General features: G+C 43.2%; 1 protein-coding gene and 1 long non-coding RNA gene across 5 annotated transcripts in view; one reads left to right on the top strand and one right to left on the bottom strand.

Annotated features, from left to right (window-relative positions):
- Window positions 1-22419, bottom strand: part of LOC134349259 (pterin-4-alpha-carbinolamine dehydratase 2-like) — a 102294-nt gene that overhangs the window by 14163 nt on the left and 65712 nt on the right. The window contains exons 1-2 of one of the 4 annotated variants that reach the window (XM_063053302.1): window positions 6577-6674; window positions 5761-5809 (exon numbers count right to left, since the gene is read on the bottom strand). The exons of the other annotated variants lie outside the window; for them this stretch is intronic. Coding sequence (XP_062909372.1) covers window positions 5761-5763 — 3 coding nt within the window. The 5' untranslated portion in view covers window positions 5764-5809; window positions 6577-6674. Of the gene's footprint in view, window positions 1-5760; window positions 5810-6576; window positions 6675-22419 lie in introns of those variants that run through there. 4 annotated transcript variants of the gene reach the window in all.
- The window catches only part of LOC134349260 (uncharacterized), a 128125-nt gene that overhangs the window by 60919 nt on the left and 44787 nt on the right, over window positions 1-22419 (top strand). The gene's annotated exons all lie outside the window — the stretch shown is intronic.

Here is a 22419-nt window from a genome sequence, read left to right as displayed (position 1 = left end):
TCTCTCCTTTTTCTCCCTCTGTCCTTCTGACTATACCCCTTGCCCATCCTCTGGGTTCCCCCCTGCCGTCTTTCTCCCCGGGCCTCCTGTCCCATGATCCTCTCATATCCCCTTTGCCAATCACCTGTCCAGCTCTTGGCTCCATCCCTCTCCTTCCTGTCTTCTCCTATGATTTCGGATCTCCCCCTCCCCCTCCCACTTTCAAATCTCTTACTAACGCTTCCTTCAGTTAGTCCTGACGAAGGGTCTTGGCCCGAAACGTCGACTGTACCTCTTTCTAGAGATGCTGCCTGACCTGCTGCGTTCACCAGCAACTTTGATGTGTGTTGCTGGAACAAACTTACATCATTTAAAGAAAGATAGCATTTATCATTGACCAAGAAAGGTAGGAAAGCTTCATTAATAAAGAAGTGTCTTTAAAAGGATCAGGAAGTACAATTGTAGGGTAATGCAATGAGCGACAGATGACACATGTTGTTCATTATAGAAACTGTTCTACATAATTCACAAACACCGTTATTGAGTTGTTGTGTTCACTTTAAGAGACGGTGTCTGACATAATGACATCAGGGTAAAACAACAGGATTTGGTTTGGTCATAACGGAAGTAAAGGGCTGCAGCTTTTGTTAGGCACATAAAATGACTCTCAAGCAACACACATCAAAGTTGCTGGTGAACGCCGCAGGCAAGGCAGCATCTCTAGGAAGAGGTACAGTCGACGTTTCAGGCCGAGACCCTTCGTCAGGACTAACTGAAGGAAGAGTGAGTAAGAGATCTGAAAGTGGGAGGGGGAGGGGGAGATCCAAAATGATAGGAGAAGACAGGAGGGGAAGGGATAGAGCCAAGAGCTGGACAGGTGATTGGCAAAAGGGATATGAGAGGATCATGGGACAGGAGGCCCAGGGAGAAAGACAAGGGGGGGGAACCCAGAGGATTGGCAAGGGGTATATTCAGAGGGACGGAGGGAGAAAAAGGAGAGAGAGAGAAAGAATGTGTGTATAAAAATAAGTAACAGATGGGGTACAAGGGGGAGGTGGGGCATTAGCGGAAGTTAGAGAAGTCGATGTTCATGCCATCAAGTTGGAGGCTACCCAGATGGAATATAAGGTGTTGTTCCTCCAACCTGAGTGTGGCTTCATCTTTACAGTAGAGGAGGCCGTGGATAGACTCGTCAGAATGGGAATGGGATGTGGAATTAAAATGTGTGGCCACTGGGAGATCCCGCTTTCTCTGGCGGACAGAGCGTAGATGTTCAGCAAAGCGGTCTCCCAGTCTGCGTCGGGTCTCGCCAATATATAGAAGGCCACATCGGGAGCACCGGACGCAGTATATCACCCCAGTCGACTCACAGGTGAAGTGTCGCCTCACCTGGAAGGACTGTTTGGGGCCCTGAATGGTGGTAAGGGAGGAAGTGTAAGGGCATGTGTAGCACTTGTTCCGCTTACAAGGATAAGTGCCAGGAGGGAGATCAGTGGGGAAGGATGGGGGGGACGAATGGATAAGGGAGTCGCATAGGGAGCGATCCCTGCGGAAAGCAGAGAGGGGGGGAGGGAAAGATGTGCTTAGTGGTGGGATCCCGTTGGAGGTGGCAGAAGTTACGGAGAATAATATGTTGGACCTGGAGGCTAGTGGGGTGGTAGGTGAGGACCAGGGGAACCCTATTCCTAGTGGGGTGGCAGGAGGATGGAGTGAGAGCAGATGTACGTGAAATGGGGGAGATGCGTTTAAGAGCAGAGTTGATAGTGGAGGAAGGGAAGCCCCTTTCTTTAAAAATGGAGGACATCTCCCTCATCCTAGAATGAAAAGCCTCATCCTGAGAGCAGATGTGGCGGAGACGGAGGAATTGCAAGAAGGGGATGGCATTTTTGCAAGAGACAGGGTGAGAAGAGGAATAGTCCAGATAGCTGTGAGAGTCAGTAGGCTCATAGTAGACATCAGTGGATAAGCTGTCTCCAGAGACAGAGACAGAAAGATCTAGAAAGGGGTGGGAGGTGTCGGAAATGGACCAGGTAAACTTGAGGGCAGGGTGAAAGTTGGAGGCAAAGTTAATAAAGTCAACGAGTTCTGCATGCGTGCAGGAAGCAGCACCAATGCAGTCATCGATGTAGCGAAGGAAAAGTGGGGGACAGATACCAGAATAGGCACAGAACATAGATTGTTCCACAAAGCCAACAAAAAGGCAGGCATAGCTAGGACCCATATGGGTGCCCATAGCTACACCTTTAGTTTGGAGGAAGTGGGAGGAGCCAAAGGAGAAATTATTAAGAGTGAGGACTAATTCCGCTAGACGGAGCAGAGTCAGTAGGCTTATACACGTGCTACATGTGCCCTTACACTTCCTCCCTTACCACCATTCAGGGCCCCAAACAGTCCTTCCTGTGAGTCGGCTGGGGTGATATACTGCGTCCGGTGCTCCCGATGTGGCCTTTTATATATTGGCGAGACCCAACGCAGGCTGGGAGACCGCTTTGCTGAACATCTACGCTCTGTCCGCCAGAGAAAGCAGGATCTCCCAGTGGCCACACATTTTAATTCCACCTCCCATTCCCATTCTGACAAGTCTATCCATGGCCTCCTCTACTGTAAAGATGAAGCCATACTCAGGTTGGAGGAACAGCACCTTATATTCCGTCTGGGTCGCCTCTAACCTGATGGCATGAACATCGACTTCTCTAACTTCCGCTAATGCCCCACCTCCCCCTTGTACCCCATCTGTTATTTATTTTTATACACACATTCTTTCTCTCAGTCTCCTTTTTCTCCCTCTGTCCCTCTGAATATACTCCTTGCCCATCCTCTGGGTCCCCCCCCCACCTTTGTCTTTCTTCCTGGATCTCCTGTCCCATGATCCTCTCGTATCCCGTTTGCCAATCACCTGTCCAGCTCTTGGCTCCATCCCTCCCCCTCCTGCCTTCTCCTATCATTTTGGATCTCCCCCTCCCCCTCCAACTTTCAAATCTCTTACTAACTCTTCCTTCAGTTAGTCCTGACGGAGGGTCTCGGCCTGAAACGTCGACTGTACCTCTTCCTAGAGATGCTGCCTGGCCTGCTGCGTTCACCAGCAACTTTGATGTGTGTTGCTTGAATTTCCAGCATCTGCAGAATTCTTGTTGTTTGCGGTTCAAAATGACTCTCACATGTTTCATTCACAAAATCCTACACAATCACCTTTTGCAAAGCTGTTTCTGGGTATTCAAGTCAGAGAAAGGTGTTTTTTTTATTTGGCATATATTTCTGCAATAGACACTTTCATTCCAGTATGAAGGAGGTTAAACCAGAAAACTTACACCCAGGGCAATCCAAAAAAAAGTTCAGTGATCTTAAAAGAATGATACAGATAAGAATCTTACTTCTTGGCTCACACATTCCGTCCTCTCACCAGCAGCCCATTATTTATGAAGTCTTTACCCTTTTCTCCTTCAGTTTTCTAATATTACTGCATCACACTGTCCACTCTACATAATCTATAATGTTTTTTTCTTTAGGAAGGAGATGCAAGTGTTCCTCATTACACAGGTTAGATGTTCTAAAGATCATTGAAGTTACTTCACACATAATGATGTACTTAGCCACAGATATTACAGACAAGCTCTGACAGTGATCTGATTTGGGATTCCAGTCAGATGATGGGGCAGAACAATTACACAAGAGGGTGTTGTAGTGAGTACTGGGCTTTTATTTAGAGTCTCTAATGGGAGATTTATCATTACTGCAACATGCTCCAGGTTGCTGCAGGATAACAGATCCGATATGGCCTGCTTGTATTTCCAAAGCAGGAGAAGCTCATACACACCATAATATATCACACCATAATTACATCATTAAAACAGGCACAGTACAATCTAAATTCTATATTCTTATATCTAATAATGAAGCATTTTTATCTTAGTGGGTGAAAATATACACCCTAGTCTTTCTACATCTAAATTATCAATAACATTTCTCAGACTTGGAAGCTGACTGAAGTTCCCCAATTACCTAAGCACAGTTAAAATATTTAAATGGATTATCTTTCAACAACAAAACAAATCTCCTAAGAATTTGTCACATAAAGCCTACAGGTTAAGGTAATTATTTCCTTTAGTGCTTATTAACGAGGAATATCTGCTAAGAATATCGTTAATTCAAATTTTGGGCAGGATTTTGTGGACAGCTGTATAAAAACAAGCCTTCATTCATGTTGTTTAATTAGTAAGTCAGCTCACGATCTTCAAACAAAATCCTTCAGCTTTCATTGTAGCCTTGTGAGTGGTTGAATCAGAGCCAAAAAGTCCAGGAAAATTACAAGTTCAGTTGTCGGTCTGTGCTCAGTTATTGGTGTTACAATCAGATTTCCTGTGAACTAATAATTTCTGCTTTGATCTCTGTTACATCTTGAAACTGAGAAGGCCAGTTTCCCCAGCTACGTACATATATTTCATGTTGCAAAGCACACCAATAAGAGTCTGAAGCCCATTAAGTGGTTTCTGTCCCCTTTCTTAATCTCCAAAGATTTCCCAGTGGTCCCCTTTAGAGCCAGGGAAATGAATAATTATACCAAAATCAGGTTGAGCAAAGTAATTCCATGTGTACAAAGTGAGAGACTTCTAAAGTGCAATGTAGAATCTGAAAAATAAGGACCTTTCTTACGATAGCAAGAGGGCTTCTGGTTGTGATATTTGGTTTGCAGACAAGAAAGCTTCAAATTTGGTATCTATCAGAGCCATCAGCAGCTAGAATTCCATATTTATGTTCAAATACAAAGGCCTAAGTGTCACGTCATGGGAAGAAAAAAAATAACCTTCACATAACTCTTTTAATAACCTTAGTCCCTTTAAGGTAGTGTAAAGTACTGTATGATCAGGGTTAGAACACATTGTAAAGTAACCCCTAATTCACACCCAGCAAGACTCATGAGAAGCAATTATGTACTATAAACAGGTTATCTGTTATACTAAAGGGATAGGTACAAAGAATCCAGAAAACTGGAAGAACCTGCCGGAACTCAACAGTTCAGCCAGTGTCTATGGAGGAAATGGACAGTTGATGTTTCAGCTTGAGAACATCATATAGATGCAAATTTCATCAGGTCTATTGCTCGTCCAGGGTCTGCAGTCTCTTCAAAGTTCAAAAGTTTAAGGTAAATTTATTGTCAAAGTATATATATATGTCACCATATACAATCCAGAGATTCATTTTCTTGCAGGTATTGTCAGTAAATCCAAAAACCAAAGTAGAATCAATGGAAGACTGCGTCCAGTAGGGCGGACAAACAACCAATGTGCAAAAGACAACAAACTGTGCAAATAGAAAAGAAAAAATAAATAATAATAATAATAATAAATAAACAAGCAATAAATATTGAGAATATGAGATGAAGGGCCCTTGAAAGGTTGTGGGAACAATTCAGTGATGAGGCAAGTGAAGTTGTCCCAACTGGTTCAAGAGCATATTGGTTCAGAGGTAATAACCTGGCAGTGTGAGTCCTGAGGGTCCTGTACCTTCCTCCTCTTTGCAAGAGTGAGTATAGTTTGGGTAGTGGAGGTCCCTGATGATGGATGCTGCTTTCCTGTGACAGAGTTCCGTGTAGATGTGCTCAATGGTGGGGAGGGCTTTACCCATGATGGATTGGGCCGTATCCACTACTTTGGTAGGATTCTCCGTTCAAGGGCTGTGATGCAACCCATCACTATACTCTCCACCTTACATCTATAGAAATCTATCAAAGTTTTAGATGTCATGCCAAATCTTCGCAAACTTTTAAGGAAGTAAAGGCGCTACCATGCTTTCTTCATAATTGCACTTGTGCGCTGGGTCCACAACAGGTCCTCTGAAATGAAAACAATGAGGAATTTAAAGTTGCTGACATTCTCCACCTCTGCTCCCCTGACTGGCTCATGGGCCTCCAGTTTCCTCCTCTTGCAATCAATAATCAGCTCCCTGGTCTTGCTGACATTGAGTGAGAGATTGTTATTGAGGTCCCAGTCAGCCAAATTTTTAATCTCCTTCCTATATGCTGATACATCACCACCTTTAATTCAGCCAACCACAGTGGCGTCATCAGCATACTTAAATATGGCATTGGAGCTGTACTTAGCCACACAGTAGGTGTAAAGCAAGTAGGCAGGGGACTAAGCACACAACCTTGTGGTGCACCTGCGCTGATGGAATTTGTGAAGGAGATGTTTTTGCCAATCCAATCTCCAACTGTGAGAACCTCTCTGCTCATCTTTAATGTCTCTTCAATGGAATCTTTTACATCTATCTAGAAGGGGTTGCAACTTTTGATGATTTCTCAGACAACTGTACATTAGGAAATGCAACTCTCCATTAATGCAGTAGGGCAGTGTCAGCCTCAGGAGATTGCAATCATCTCTGGAGAAGACCCAGAACCCAATATTGTTGGAGGCAGAAACAAACTCTGTAACCAACTAAGCCATCTTTGCAACTTATATGGAAAATGGACAATATCTTAATCCAAGACAATATATCAGTCTTTTTTAAAATATCAATTATTTAGTTTTATGAACATTGAGAGAACTAATTGTTAATTTGACTGTTCTCTTTGAACTAAATAAAGCTGAAATATTCTAGTACCGTCACCAAACTGAAGAGTGTGAAGTACGCAGATTTAAGGCTACCCCAGTTTTTAAAGTCACCAGTTTTTGAATCTCCATAGAAATGATAGGCAATCAGTGCAAACACGGTCATCAGCAGGAAAAGGAGAAACAGGACAAAAATAGCACTTTTGATCGTCCTCACCAAGGCACCAACCAGAACCTACAAGAACAGGAAGATAAAAGCCGATAAGTCAACGCAGTAAAAAAAAATGAGCGGTTGAGAAATTTACATTCTGAACATCATTTGAACTACATTATTAGGATTGATTTCCACTTATAGATTTGCTCAAACTATAGCATTATTCTGCATAATGCATCTAATATAAGTTACCTGCAAGCCACGAATAAGTGAGATCGCCCTGAGTATTCTAAGGGGCCGCACTACATGAAACCAGGACATAATGCGTGAATTTCTAAGCATGCAAATGCGCTGAATATAAGATAACATCAGTACGATGAAGTCAAATACATTGAAACCCGTCTTCCAGTAGCTGATTGGATCAACATAAATCTTTGCTATGAACTCCACAGTGTAAATTGCTAAGAACAGCTGCTCAGCCACCTAACCAAGAGAAAATAAATTAAATTAGATTGAAAAATAACTAGAAAAAAAGACTTGCACTATCCATCTAGTATTTGAGCACCAAAGACAAATATTTTCAATTATGGGAGTATCCTATACTCTTTCATAAATTAGTGTGTATTTTTCTTTCTTCATTTATCATGGATTCAGTTGCACTAATCCCAGTACGACATGATAACTTTTCAACATTATAGTAGTTAATGTAACTTTTGACATAAGCTGATTTCTAGTCAAACCCAATTACAGTCAACACTGCTGCCCTGATGACATTTAAAATTCAGTCAATCATCACCAAGTTCAAGTTACATTTAAATGAATAAGACACTCAAAAGCAAGTTAGAATAATAAATTAATCAGCCAAGAAACTGGCAGTGTTAAAAGTGGAGATGTTCAGGTTGTGAATTCCGGATGGGTGTGGATTCAGATATCATTGGTAGAGTGACGGGTGTGAGGAATGCACAGAGCGTTGGAAGTAAAGAATTGCAGGAGAATGTTTTAGAGATGAACTATGCTGGGGAGGGATGAAGCATTTGAACATGAGAATAAGAATTTGAAAATCACAGTGCCTCTATATTTAAGGTTGTTACAATCCATTTTGGGGAAGTAATGGCTTAGTTTATTTAATGCTAATTGAAATGTCACTTGCATTTCACTCCCTCTATATAAGAATGCACTAGAATATAAGAGTGGGATGAAATCTTCTGGCCCTTCAAACTACCCTACAATTCCATATGTTCCCCATTAATATGCCCAGATTACAGTTCCTAATCTGTGCTAGTTCCACATAGCCCTCCGTTCCTCAGTTTTTCATTAACTTATCTACCTCATTTTTGAACAACTCCAGTCATCTACCTCCACATAACACAAGTACACTCCTTCTCTGTGAGGAGAAACTCCAATGGATATCAGTTTTGAATGACCGTACTCTCCCCTGTTCATGTAGCAATATCCCTTGTTTAAGCCCTACTCCCTGGTGGCAATTTCTCATAATCGTTCTATCCCCTTAGGATCTGATATGTTTTAATCGATCACCCTCCATTCTTCCAAACTTCAAAGATGTTGGATTTTTTTTTGTCAGACATTCATCCCAGGATACAGCCTAATCAATTTCTTCTGTGCTGCCTCCGGTTCTGGTACAGTGGATTCTGGTTAATTGGGTCATTAGTTAATCGAGACAGCCATTTATTTGGGACAACTCTTACAGAGCAAGAACAAATCGAGAAAATAGCCAGGATTCTCTTTGTTTGTTTGGGACACTCTGCTGGAAAGAGATGATCAGTCACGTGCAATCGTGTGGCCGTTCGACACTACACTGTACTTAGACCGAACAGTCAAGTCAGTTTCGTGTGAGAATCTACACTGTGCTGCAGACAAGGCCTTGCCAATATTCTATATATTGTCACAATAGTTCTCTATTTCTAAACTTCAAAAACCCCAATCACCCCTGCAATAAAGGCCAATATGGCATTTGCAGTCCTAAATACTTGTTGCAGCTCCATGCTGACTTTGTGTTTAATGCACTAGGGACAGCTTAATCTCACTTTACTCCACTCATTTTCAATCTCTCACCATTTTGATAAGTCTGCCTTTTGCTACTTATGTACAATGTGAAAACTAAATATAGTTATTCAGGAAATTCATGAAACACCCTCATTCTTACCTCAACCTGGATTTTTAGGAGCTGAACGGGGACTGTACATGCGTAGTGTTTCAAAAGAAGTGAGTGTTGTCGGGCTTCACCTATGTGGTCCCAGCATTAATGGGAATTTAGTATTAGATGGTATTAAATATGCTAATCAACTAAAGATTGTAATTATCTGTATTCAAACATTTTTGACTGGTTCAGGGTGATATTAGCAACCTAACTCAATAGCTAACTTAAGGCATCCGTTAGTCTTGCGAGACCATGGATCTGCGCCTGGAAAGTCTTCACTCTCCAGGGCACAGGCCTGGGCAAGATTGTATGGGAGACCAGCAGTTGCCCATGCTGCAAGTCTCCCCTCTCCACGACACCGATGTTATCCAAGGGAAGGGCACTAGGGCCGATACAGCAGAGCAATGTGTGGTTAAGTGCCTTGCTCAAGGACACAACTCACTGCCTCGGCTGGGGCTCGAACTCACGACCTTCAGGTCGCTAGTCGAATGCCTTAACCACTTGTCCACATGCCCACCACTTAGCTAACTAAGGCAAGAGAAAATCTGCAGATGCTGGAAATCTGAGCAACACACACAAAATGCTGGAGGAACACAGAAGCCAGGCAGCATCTTTGGAAAAAGAGTACAGTTGATGTTTCGGGCCGAAACTCTTCAGCAGGATGGGCTAAGGCTTTCATCAACTGATCATAACCTATGGTAACCCATGGACCCAAACTATTAAAACAATAGCATATTCAAATGTTTAAAGATGCTTTTAAAATACTGTTTTTCTTACATCAAAGAAAGCAAAAAATTCGTAATCCACTTTGTAGTCAGTCTCTAATGCCATGAAAAGGGAATTTGCTACGATTGCTGTGAAGATGCACCATTTGAAAATCCAAGTCTTCAAAAATTTTTTAACATAATTATGAAACACAAAGTCTCTCCTAGCAAAAGAAAATCAGACAAAATGTAAGAATAGTCTATTTGCACGGAGTATGTAAAGCTCTGAACCTTGCATTTACTTACCTCCTTTTTTTGGAATATCCATAGTTGAATGGTTTATTAACAGGGATGTTCCCCGCTGAGGTATGTATTCGGGTGCCTAAAGCCATTGCTCAGATAACAGTGTGTTTTCTTGCTCAGAAACTGATAATTATGCTGAACTAGTTCTTACTTTAATTTGTTGATCTAGTTCACTCCAAAAATTAAATGTTTTCTTAAACTTTATGTAAATTTATATTTCCTTTGCAGCAAAATGATCACTCGTCATTACAAAAGATGAATAACGTGCAATTATGTTTAAGGCAGTTTTTCGAATATAGCATATGTCACAGAACATTACAATGAGAAACTGTGAAATCAATTATGATGTACAGGCATTCCAGAATAGACAGACAAAAGGAAAAGAGAACATCTTGTAACAATGTAGTGCATATCAAATATCCTCAAGAAATAATAATACTCTCAATGTTGTTTTCACAGAGCAGATGAGAACAGTATTATCCAGAAAATATGAATTTCTGAGACATCGCATATTGGTTCACTCACTGGATAAAAATATGAAGTTAGTTACATATTTTGGAATTTTAAGAAAGCTAGTGTCAGTAAAGTTCACCATGAAAATACCGGATTGTCATGAAAATCTATCTGGTTAACTTATGTCCCTCAGGGAAGAAAACCCATAGGGTCTTATTCTACCACAAATTATATGGTAAATCTGTTAACTGTTCTTCAAAATAACCCAGAACGCTATTCAGTCGTACTGAAGTTCCACCAAATTTGCTAAGGACTAGATTATTCTGGGTGTTAACACTTGCCTTCCACTATGAATCTGTCAGTTTGTTCCGTGGGGATTTTAGCTGCCAAGTCCAGTCTTACTGGGATTTTTGCAGCATCACTCTGGTGAATTTATCACTCGATTGTATCCTGACAGACTGAATGCAATGATTTTCATAGGGATTCGAAGTCCATGGGTAAGAAGGCTAACAGGAGATGAACTTTTAAAACCGGTTGTTTATGTTTATTGTTTTTAATTTTAACAGATGAATATATTTTAGTTAACTTTTACTTTTGAAAGAAGTATCATTTTAATGTTTAATTGCTTCTTTAAATTTTAATATTGTTAAATATCTCTGTGCACTGTAATCAAAGATAGACAAAGGGCCATTCAAAGCTGACAATCCAAGCTGCCAAAGGGCCATTTGTTGTCAAAGGTTACCAAAGATGCTTTGGGGGAAAGCTCCTCATTCTATCATTTCTCAGCCCAGGTAAGTGAGCTGTGGGTGGTGGCACATTACCTAACTGATGCCAGGGTAAATGAGGTCACAAATCAAAGGATACCTGAAGAGGTAGGGTGAACAGCCTTTGGCTGTGGTCCAAATCAGTATTAAGAAAGAGACGATATGCAGGTAGTCTACAGGGAAATTGGGGTGGGAGGGGGGGTAAGAGTTGTATTTTGACATTGGACATAAGAAGAACGTGAACATGAATACATGTCTGAAGAGCTGTTGCAGGCTGGAAGACTTTGAGATTGGTCTAGGAGAGGTGAGAGCTTACCAGGACCAGAATCAGGTTTATTGTCACCAGCATGTGACGTGAAATTTGCTAACTTGGCAGCAGCAGTTCAATGCAATACTTAATCTAGAAGGAAAAAAAATAATAATGATAAATAAGTAAATCTTATTCAGTATACTTTATACAGTATACACATGTTGAATAGATTAAAAATCGTGAAAAAAAACAGAAATACTGTATATTTTTAAAAAGTGAGGTAGTGTTCAAGGATTCAATGTCCATTCAGGAATTGGATGGCAGAGGGGAAGAAGCTGTTCCTGAATCGCTGAGTGTGTGTCTTCAGGCATCTGTACCTCCTACCTGATGGTAACAGTGAGAAAAGAGCATGCCCTGGGTGCTGGAGGTCCTTAATAATGGACACTGCCTTTCTGAGACACTGCTCCCTGAAGATGTCCTGGGTACTTTGTAGGCTAGTACCCAAGATGGAGCTGACTAGATTTACAACCTGCTGCAGCTTCTTTTGGTCCTGTGCAGCAGCCTCTCTCCCTATACCAGACAGTGATGCAGCCTGTCAGAATGCTCTCCACAGAACATCTATAGAAGTTTTTGACATACCAAATCTCTTCAAACTCCTCATGAAGTATAGCTGCTGTCTTACCTTCTTTATAACTGCATCGATATGTTGGGACCAGGTTAGGTCATCAGAGATCTTGACACCCAGGAACGTGAAACTGCTCATTCTCTCCACTTCTGATCCCTCTATGAGGATTGGTATGTGAGCTGTGTCCTGTGAAGAGGCTTGCAGCAACTGTTGAGGAGGGTGAAAACAAGTCTGGCTATTTCATAAGGAAGAAAGATATAATTACTCCCAGAAGAAAGGGAGCGAAGGAAAGAATTTTAAAAGGACTGGGAAACAAAGGTAAGAAAATGAAGAAAAAAAATGTTAATACACAAAGGCACAGGAGGAACTCAGTAGGCCAGGCAACATTAATGGAGGGAAATGGACAGTCAGCATTTCAGATCAAGATCCTTCATCTGGAAGGGAAAGAAAGGGGGGGGAGGAATAGAGATGGCAGATGATAGGTGCATCAAGGTTGATAGGCAGAGAAGAGAATGGAAAGAATGTCAGAAGCTGTGAGGTGATAGGGTTGTGTAATGTTCATACTTTAGTGCAAAGGGGTGAGGAAAGAAAGGCAATGAACTGAGAGTAGAGAAATTTTATATCACAATCATGAATGAAATATATCTTAAAGATAGGCAGAAACAGCACCTTGTTGTTCCTAGTTCAGGATTTGGGTGGGTTAAAATATAGAGGTATATAACTACAAGGAAACAATTACAGTGCTGAGAAGGGTCAATAAGATAAAAGCATCAGCAACGTGGGGCCGAAGTGAGGAACAAGGAAGAAGCAATCACATTGCTGAGAAGGTACTATTGCCCAAGCTGTCTGAATTGAGATAAAGACAATGACCAGACAAGTTTCTAAGTAGTACAAAAATAACAAGGCAACAATAGTAGGAAGTTTTGACTATCGTCACCTTAACAGTGACAGAAGTAGGGCAAATAGTGCAGATATCTAGATTCTTGAAAAAATGGATTGAATAGATCTTTGTAATCAGCAAGTTCAAAAAATGAGGGCATGGTACAGGACTGTGTTGTAGAGCTAGAACCTGGGCAAATTGTAAAGAACATAAGAAACAGAAAGAGGACTCCATTGACCCTTCAGATTTCCTCTGCCATTCAATAAGATTAAGCTTACTCTTTAAGCTCTGCAATATCATAAATTCCGTGACTCTTTTGTGATCTAAAAATCTGTTGATTTTGTCTCGAATACCCTCAGCAACTGATGTCAGAGAATTTTTTAAAACTTCAGTTTAAAGATGGCATTTCTTCTCTTCTCCATCCTCAATGGACAACTTCATAACTTGAGATGGTGTCCCCAGGTGCAGACATCAGAACAAGGAAAAACTTCACACCCATTTCTCCCACATATACAAATTAATACATTTCAATGAGATCACCTCTCTTACATGCTTCTAAGCTCAGAAGAATAAGCATCCAGTAAATAATGCACATAATGAAGGATAATATATCAAGAGAAAATATGATAAATTAAAATATTCTAAGTGAAGAAGAAGAGTGATCTTTGAATACATATCAATAAATGAGTTAGCAATATTAAGTAACACACACAAAAAATGCTGAAGGAACCCAGCAGGTCAGCCAGCATGCATGGAAATGAAAAAACAGTTGAAGCTTCAGACCAAGATTCTTCTTCAGGAATGGAAATGAAGGGGAAAGATGCCAGAATAAAAAGGTGGGGACAGGGGAAGGAGGATTAGCCAGAAGGTGATAGGTGAAGCCAGGTAGGTGGGAAAGCCAGGCTAAGGGCTGGAGAGGAGGGTGGACCATGGGAGAAAGGTAAGAAGGAGGGTCACCCAGGAGGAGGTGATAGGCAGCTGAGGAGAAGAGATAAGAGCTCAGAGTGGGGAACTGAAGAAAAGAGAAGGGGGAAGGGAAAAAATTACCGGGAGGAGAAATCGATGTTTACGCCATCATGTTGGAGGGTACCTAGATGGAATATGAGCTGTTGCACTTTCACCCTGAAAGAGGCCTCATTCTGGCAAAAGAGGAGGCCATGGACCAACATGTTGGATGGGAATGGGGATAGGAATTTAAATGTTTGACCACCAGAAAATTCCACTTTTTGGTGGATAAGGCACATAGTATACAGTAAAATCAAGTAAATCCGCAAGTCTACAATACTGGTTAGATGTCAGAAACTTACTTACAGACTTTCTGCCTGTTACACCACTGGCATTTAAGGCAACAGTGAAGGTCTTCCATCTCTGGTGGTGCACAGGGCTTCCTTCATTGCGTCAGTAGCTTCCTCTCCGTTTTCAATACAATGAGCCATGCATGTCACGGGTGGAGACTCAGGAATACTATCACAATCAGATGTAGAAGGACTCTTCATTGCTGTTACTGCCTAATTTTGTTTTACTAGTCAGGGTTGTTCACCCTGAGCTGAATCCCCAAACCTGGAGGGCCGGTGGACCACTCCTAGTCTGGCCTCTACCCTTTGATCTGTTTGCCATGGGTCACCCTACCAAGAGCAAAAGTATAAACGATGACTTCAGCCAACTTAGCTCTCTGGGTCATTGAGGCGCACAAGCCTCCAAACCCAACAAGGCTGTGGTCCTCTTGGATGAGATGACACAAGGTCATCTAACATTTCTTCTGATTAGTTCCTTGAATGTTGCTTCCAATCAGTGGGAGATTACAGTATACAGTTCAGGTCACCGTTCCTTCAGAATGATGTGCCAGCATTACAGAAGCTGCAGGGAAGAATTACTAGATGTTATCAGAGTTGGGAATTATAATTAAGAGTAGAAACTGTCCAGTGTCTTCCTTTAGAAGAAAGGAGACAGTGCAGAAATTTAATTAGGTTTTGTGTGGGCCTAGAACTCTCATCTTAAAAGGGTGAAGTGAGAAACCCTCAATATATTTATCTGGCTGAGTACTTAAAGAGCCTCAACATACAAACCAAGTCTAGCAAATGGAAGTAAACTAAATACCATGTAGGTAATGGGGAATGGCTTCTGTGCTGAACATTTCTATGATTTTATACTGGCAGAGAGACTCTCAATGCATCGCAACCCAATGGTATACACTTGGGAAAGAGTGATGCTGGGACGCTGGGAGTATCCAGATCAGCACTACTCCTCATAAAGTGGGCCTCAGTCAAAGGAAGAAAACCTCCTACTGACTGTAAGGACCAAAAAGCTTAACAATATCCAGGACAAAGCAACCCAACTGAATGACCTGCAATCAACCACTTTGAAGATTTAACCCTGGAGACAGTACTGTACTTCCAGTTTGTGTGGTCCTCAAGAAACATTTCAAAGATTTACCAAGGCTTCTTTGACAGCAAGTTCTTGACTACAATAAGTGCAGCAAGTGTAAAATTGCCATAATTCCTGCTCTAACTCATGTGGCAACTCGATACGGAAATTCATTATTCCTGGATAAAAACTTTGAAGTTCGTTATCAAGCATCACCCATGGGACTAGAGCAGGTTAAGTCAGCAACTTGTCATTGCTACCTCCAGGACAATTGGGCGTTGACAGTTGAACATAGAACATAGAATAGTACAGCACAGTACAGGCCCTTTGGCCCACAATGTTGTGCCGACCCTCAAACCCTGCCTCCCATACCTCCCAGGCTCAAATCTTAAATTCCTCCATCTGTCTAGTAGTCTCTTAAACTTCATTAGTGTATCTCCCTCCACCACTGACTCAGGCAGTGCATTCCACGCACCAACCACTCTCTCAGTAAAAAATCTCCCTCTAATATCCCCCTTGAACTTCCCACCCCTTACCTTAAAGCCATATCCTCTTGTATTGAGCAGTGGTGCCCTGAGGAAGAGGCACTAGCTATCCACTCTGTCTATTCCTCTTATTATCTTGTACACCTCTATCATGTCTCCTCTCATCCTCCTTCTCTCCAAAGAGTAAAGCCCTAGCTCCCTTAATCTGTAATCATAATGCATACTCTCTAAACCAGGCAGCATCCTAGTAAATCTCCTCTGCACCCTTTCCAATGCTTCCACATCCTTCCTATAGTGAGGTGACCAGAACTGGACACAGTACTCCAAGTGTGGCCTAACCAGAGTTTTATAGAGCTGCATCATTACATCGCGACTCTTAAACTCTATCCCTCGACTTATGAAAGCTAACACCCCATAAGCTTTCTTAACTACCCTATCCACCTGTGAGGCAACTTTCAGGGATCTGTGGACATGTACCCCCAGATCCCTCTGCTCCTCCACACTACCAAGTATCCTGCCATTTACTTTGTACTCTGCCTTGGAGTTTGTCCTTCCAAATACATAATTCACAACCACCAACATTGAGTTGGGGTTCACTTTAAGAGGATGGTCTGATGTGATGATGTATTATGTGAAATTCTGTTACAGTGCTTTTTGTGTTCCGTGTTTGGAGTACAATAAATGAGTTGTTGTGGTTTTTCTTAAACATAAAATGCTTCACACAGTTTTATTTGCAAAAACCTACATTGGTAACCCAGATGCTCTCGGATGAATCCGGAGTTATTGAATATGTCAGCCGATGCAGATGCTTTGAAACTGCCAGAGTTTTGGGAGTAAAATGCTGTTGCTTGGCTTGTATCACCGCTGACAACAGCAAGTACTTCTATGTGGTAACTTACTCAGCAGCTCCGCAGCAGTGAGAGTGTTGAGCCTACTAGAACACACACCTGAACACGATAAATACCGATCACTGAAAACTTCAGCACAAGGACGCCCGCGGCTGCAAAGCAGACAATGCCGAGCCTGTGTTTTTAACCACGTTCTCTTTGGTACAAATGCTAGGAAGTGCCTTGCAGTTTCGACAGTGCCAGCGTACCAGGACATCAGAAGTCTGTGAATACTGCGGGTTCCAGTTGCCAGGGTCGTCTACTGTTCATTATGGACACCCTTTCAGGGCGAGGCTTCTCGTGTGACACGGATGCTCAAGTGAGTCTGTTGCCGGAATCACCTATTGATGAGAAGGCAAAGAATGACAAAACCTCGCTGGAGGCCGCCAATGGCAGCAGGATCCAGACATATGGGACACACGGGTGACGCCTTGCTTCAGTGGGCGATGTTACACGTGGGACTTCGTCCTGGCTTAAGAGTCTAGACCTCTACTCGGTGCAGATCTCCTGTGCTCACGGACTGTTAGTCGATCTTAAGAACTGCTGGCTTGTGGATGTCAGGACCTGCTCCCCCAGTAAGCTCTTCGCAATGACTTTTGTCAAGTGCATGTACCAGCGCATGTGAGTCTACTCGACTGCTGGGCGAATTTCCAAACCTCACCAAGCCCACGTTCTCCACTGCGGTCACAAAACATGGGGTCGAGCACCACATTCCCACAACTGGCCCGCCAGTCCATGCCTATGCCCAGACTGGATCCAGAAAGCTGGTAACCGTGAAGGCTGAACTTGCCAATGGAGGAAGACTAGGCATTGTATGCCAGTCCAATAGCCCCTGGGCTTCCCCTTCCATATGGTCACTGCCCATGTGGCGATTACTGACGCCTTAATAACCATATAACAATTACAGCACGGAAACAGGCCATCTCGGCCCTTCTAGTCTGTGCTGAACTCTTACTCTCACCTAGTCCCACCGACCTGCACTCAGCCCATAACCCTCCATTCCTTTCCTGTCCATATAGCTATCCAATTTAACTTTAAATGACAACATCGAACCTGCCTCAACTGCTTCTGCTGGAAGCTCATTCCACACAGCTACCACTCTCTGAGTAAAGAAGTTCCCCCTCATGTTACCCCTAAACTTTTGCCCTTTAACTCTCAACTCATGTCCTCTTGTTTGAATCTCCCCCACTCTCAATGGAAAAAGCCTATCCACGTCAACTCTATCTATCCCCCTCATAATTTTAAATACCTCTGTCAAGTCCCCCTTCAACCTTCTACGCTCCAAAGAATAAAGACCCAACTTGTTCAACCTTTCTCTGTAACTTAGGAGATGAAACCCTCAGGGATCATGATCATTAATCATGGGATCACTAATGAGGTCACCACCCCTGATCATTACCCAGTCCCACACATCCAAGACTTTTTGGTAGGTTTAGCCCGAAAGTTCGTTTTTTTCAAAGTTGACTTAATTAGGGGCTACTATCAGGTGCCTGTATTCCCGAAACGGCTGTGATAGCCCCGTTTGGCCTTTCTGAGCTTCTGAACATGCCGTTTGGGCTGAAAAATGCAGCACAGACTGTCCAGCAGCTGATAGACTCTGTATTAAAAGACTTGCACTTTCTTTTTGTTTACCTGGATGACATACTTGTTGCCAGTACATCCAAATCTGAACACGTATCTCATCTCTGCACACTTTTTGAGCACTTAAAGCAACACGGGTTGATTATTAACCCTGCTAAATGCCAGTTTGGGTTGTCAACCATTGACTTCCTCAGCCATCGCATCTCTGCAGAAGGTGCAAAACCCTTCCCATCAAAAGTAGTCGTTGTTATGGATTTCCCACTGCCCCACATTATTGAAAAAAATGACAGGGGTTTTTAGGTGGGGTTAATTTCTATCACCACTTCAGTCCGTGAGCTGCTGAACTCCATGGAGGCGGACTGTGTTTGACTGCCCACGTGGCCTGCTGCATCCGGGCCAGAAGGGCCTCACACAAACTGGTTGCGCCAAAGTTTGTGCGGCACAGCATTAGAGATTGGACTGAAGCCCATGTAGCGTACCAGCGGGCAAAAATTAACCATCATGTTCACCTTTTGAGGTCCCTGAGTGATGGTTTGACCATGTCAATGTGGACCTTATTTTATCCTCCCGCGGTTTCACTCACTTCGTGGTGGACTGTACCACCAGGTGGCCAGAGGTCATCCCTCCAACACAGACATTGGCTTGGACATTCATCAGCACCTGGGTCACCCCATCTAATATTCCCTGACCATGGTCCCCAATTCATATCAGACGTCTGGGCTGCGATGGCCCAGAACCTCGGCGTTAGGCTACTTCACCCCATGGCATATCACCCACAGTTCAATGGCATATGTGAGTGGTTTCACAGCTCCTTAAGATCTGCTCTGAGGGCTTCCCTGCCTGATGAGTGTTAGTATGATCATCTCCCCATGGGTTTGCTGGGCTCAGAACTGCTCCAAAGAGGACTTGCAGTCATCCGCAGCTGAGTTGTTATAAGGGCAGTGCCAGGTGATCTTATTCCTGATGCCATAGCCGCCTGGTGGGCCTCTCAATAGCGTTACACCCTCCTCAGTAAATTCAATTCCTTTGTACCTATTCCTACCTCCCATCATGGCAAGCAGCAATCTTGGGTTCCTGTTGACCTACGTTCCGCCTCGTTTGTTTTCTTTCTGTCCACTACGATGCACACCAACGTCCTCTTAGACCCGCTTACAATGGCCCATTCCATGTCTTGGAACGCAGAGAAACAACTTTTATCATTGATAAGAGGGGTAAACCCAAATGCATTTTGGTAGATCAGCTTAAACCAGCCCACCAAGATTTAGAGGATTCCGCTACCATGTCCCTGCTATCACAACATGACCATGACTGTGTCAGCACACCTCTGGGATGAGCCAGAGGCACCTGTTGTTCCTCCACCTTTGGAGCATCGGACGCAAACCAGGCGGCTCGTCCAAGCTCTGAAGAGGCTCACAATTCTGGGGGGGGGTTTGTGCAGAGTAATTGGTGGAAACGTACATAATTTACAACCACCAGCACTAAGTTGGGGTTCACTTTAAGAGGCTGGTCTGACATGATGAAGTATTACGTGAAGTTCTATTACCACACTTTCTATGTTCAGTGTTAGAAGGACAATAAGTGAGTTGTTACCGTTTTTCTTAAACATAAAACACCTCACACAGTTTTTCTTGCGACAACCTACAAGGTGATAGGCAGGTTAAGAAGTAAGAGGTCACAGTGGGGAATTGGAAAAGAAAGTGGGGGGGGGGGGGAAATTACCTGAACTTGGAGAAATTGATGTTCATTCCATCAAGTTGGAGACCACTTTGAACATGAGGTGTTGCTCCGTCATTCTGAGAGTAGCCTCAACATGGCAGAAGAGGAGGTCATGGACGGACATGTCGGAATGGGAATGGGCACAGGAATTAAAATGGCTGGCCAGCGGGAAAATCTGCTTTCGGCAGATAGTGCAGAGTTGCTCAACAAAGTGATCTCCCAATCTATGTCAAGTCTTACCAATGTAGAGGAGGATTCATCAGAAGCACCGGATACAGTATACGACCCCGACAGATTCACAGGTGAAGTGTTGCCTCATGTTATTTTAAATTAATTGTTTGGTAGCTGAGAAAACTTCAAAGGCAATTTATTATCAAAATACATGTATGTTACTATATACCACCTTGAGATTCATTTTTTGCAGGCATTTACAGGAAAAAAGAACATAGAACATAGAATAGTACAGCACAGTACAGGCCCTTCGGCCCACAATGTTGTGCCGACCCTTAAACCCTGCCTCCCATATAACCCCCCACCTTAAATTCCTCCATATACCTGTCTAGTAGTCTCTTAAACTTCACGAGTGTATCTGCCTCCACCACTGACTCAGGCAGTGCGTTCCACGCACCAACCACTCCTGAGTAAAAAAACCTTCCTCTAATATCCCCCTTGAACTTCCCACCCCTTACCTTAAAGCCATGTCCTCTTGTATTGAGCAGTGGTGCCCTGGGGAAAAGGCGCTGGCTATCCACTCTATCTATTCCTCTTATTATCTTGTACACCTCTATCATGTCTCCTCTCATCCTCCTTCTCTCCAAAGAGTAAAGCCCTAGTTCCCTTAATCTCTGATCATAATGCATACTCTCTAAACCAGGCAGCATCCTGGTAAATCTCCTCTGTACCCTTTCCAATGCTTCCACATCCTTCCTATAGTGAGGCAACCAGAACTAGACACAGTACTCCAAGTGTGGCCTAACCAGAGTTTTATAGAGCTGCATCATTACATCGTGACTCTTAAACTCTATCCCTCGACTTATGAAAGCTAACACCCCATAAGCTTTCTTAACTACCCTATCCAACTGTGAGGCAACTTTCAGGGATCTGTGGACATGTACCCCCAGATCCCTCTGCTCCTCCACACTATCAAGTGTCCTGCCATTTACTTTGTACTCTGCCTTGGAGTTTTTCCTTCCAAAGTGTACCACCTCGCACTTCTCCGGGTTGAACTCCATCTGCCACTTCTCAGCCCACTTCTGCATCCTATCAATCTCTCTGCAATCTTTGACAATCCTCTACACTATCTACAACACCACCAACCTTGGTGTCATCTGCAAACTTGTCAACCCACCCTTCTACCCCCACATCCAGGTCGTTAATAAAAATCACGAAAAGTAGAGATTCCAGAACAGATCCTTGTAGGACACCACTAGTCACAATCCTCCAATCTGAATGTACTCCCTCCACCACGACCCTCTGCCTTCTGCAGGCAAGTCAATTCTGAATCCACCTGGCCAAACTTCCCTGGATCCCATGCCTTCTGACTTTCTGAATAAGCCTACCATGTGGAACTTTGTCAAATGCCTTACTAAAATCCATATAGATCACATCCACTGCACTACCCTCATCTATATGCCTGGTCACCTCCTCAAAGAACTCTATCAGGCTTGTTAGACACGATCTGCCCTTCACAAAGCCATGCTGACTGTCCCTGATCAGACCATGATTCTCTAAATGCCCATAGATCCTATCTCTAAGAATCTTTTCCAACAGCTTTCCCACTACAGACGTAAGACTCACTGGTCTATAATTACCTGGACTATCCTTACTACCTTTTTTGAACAAGGGGACAACATCCGCCTCCCTCCAATCTTCTGGTACCATTCCCATGGACAATGAGGACATAAAGATCCTAGCCAGAGGCTCAGCGATCTCTTCCCTCGCCTCATGGAGCAGCCTGGGGAATATTCCGTCAGGCCCCGGGGACGTATCCGTCCTAATGTATTTTAACAACTCCAACACCTCCTCTCCCTTAATATCAACATGCTCCAGAACATCAGCCTCACTCATATTGTCCTCACCATCATCAAGTTCCCTCTCATTGGTGAATACCGAGGACAAGTATTCATTGAGGACCTTGCTCACTTCCACAGCCTCCAGGCACATCTTCCCACCTTCATCTCTAATTGGTCCTACCTTCACTCCTGTCATCCTTTTGTTCTTCACATAACTGAAGAATGCCTTGGGGTTTTCCTTTACCCTTCTCGCCAAGGCCTTCTCATGCCCCCATCTTGCTCTTCCCAGCCCCTTCTTAAGCTCCTTTCTTGCTTCCCTATATTCCTCAATAGACCCATCTGATCCTTGCTTCCTAAACCTCATGTATGCTGCCTTCTTCCACCTGACTAGATTTTCCACCTCATTTGACACCCATAGTTCCTTCACCCTACCATTCTTTATCGTCCTCACTGGGACAAATTTATCCCTAACATCCTTTAAGAGATCTCTAAATATTAGCCACATGTCCATAGTACATTTCTCTGCAAAAACATCATCGCAATTCACACCCGCAAGTTC

Source organism: Mobula hypostoma, chromosome 7 (assembly GCF_963921235.1).
Source record: "Mobula hypostoma chromosome 7, sMobHyp1.1, whole genome shotgun sequence".
Classification (NCBI taxonomy): Eukaryota; Metazoa; Chordata; class Chondrichthyes; order Myliobatiformes; family Myliobatidae; genus Mobula; species Mobula hypostoma.
Note: the sequence above shows the minus strand (reverse complement) of the source record. Positions and strands in the feature narration are given on the sequence as shown.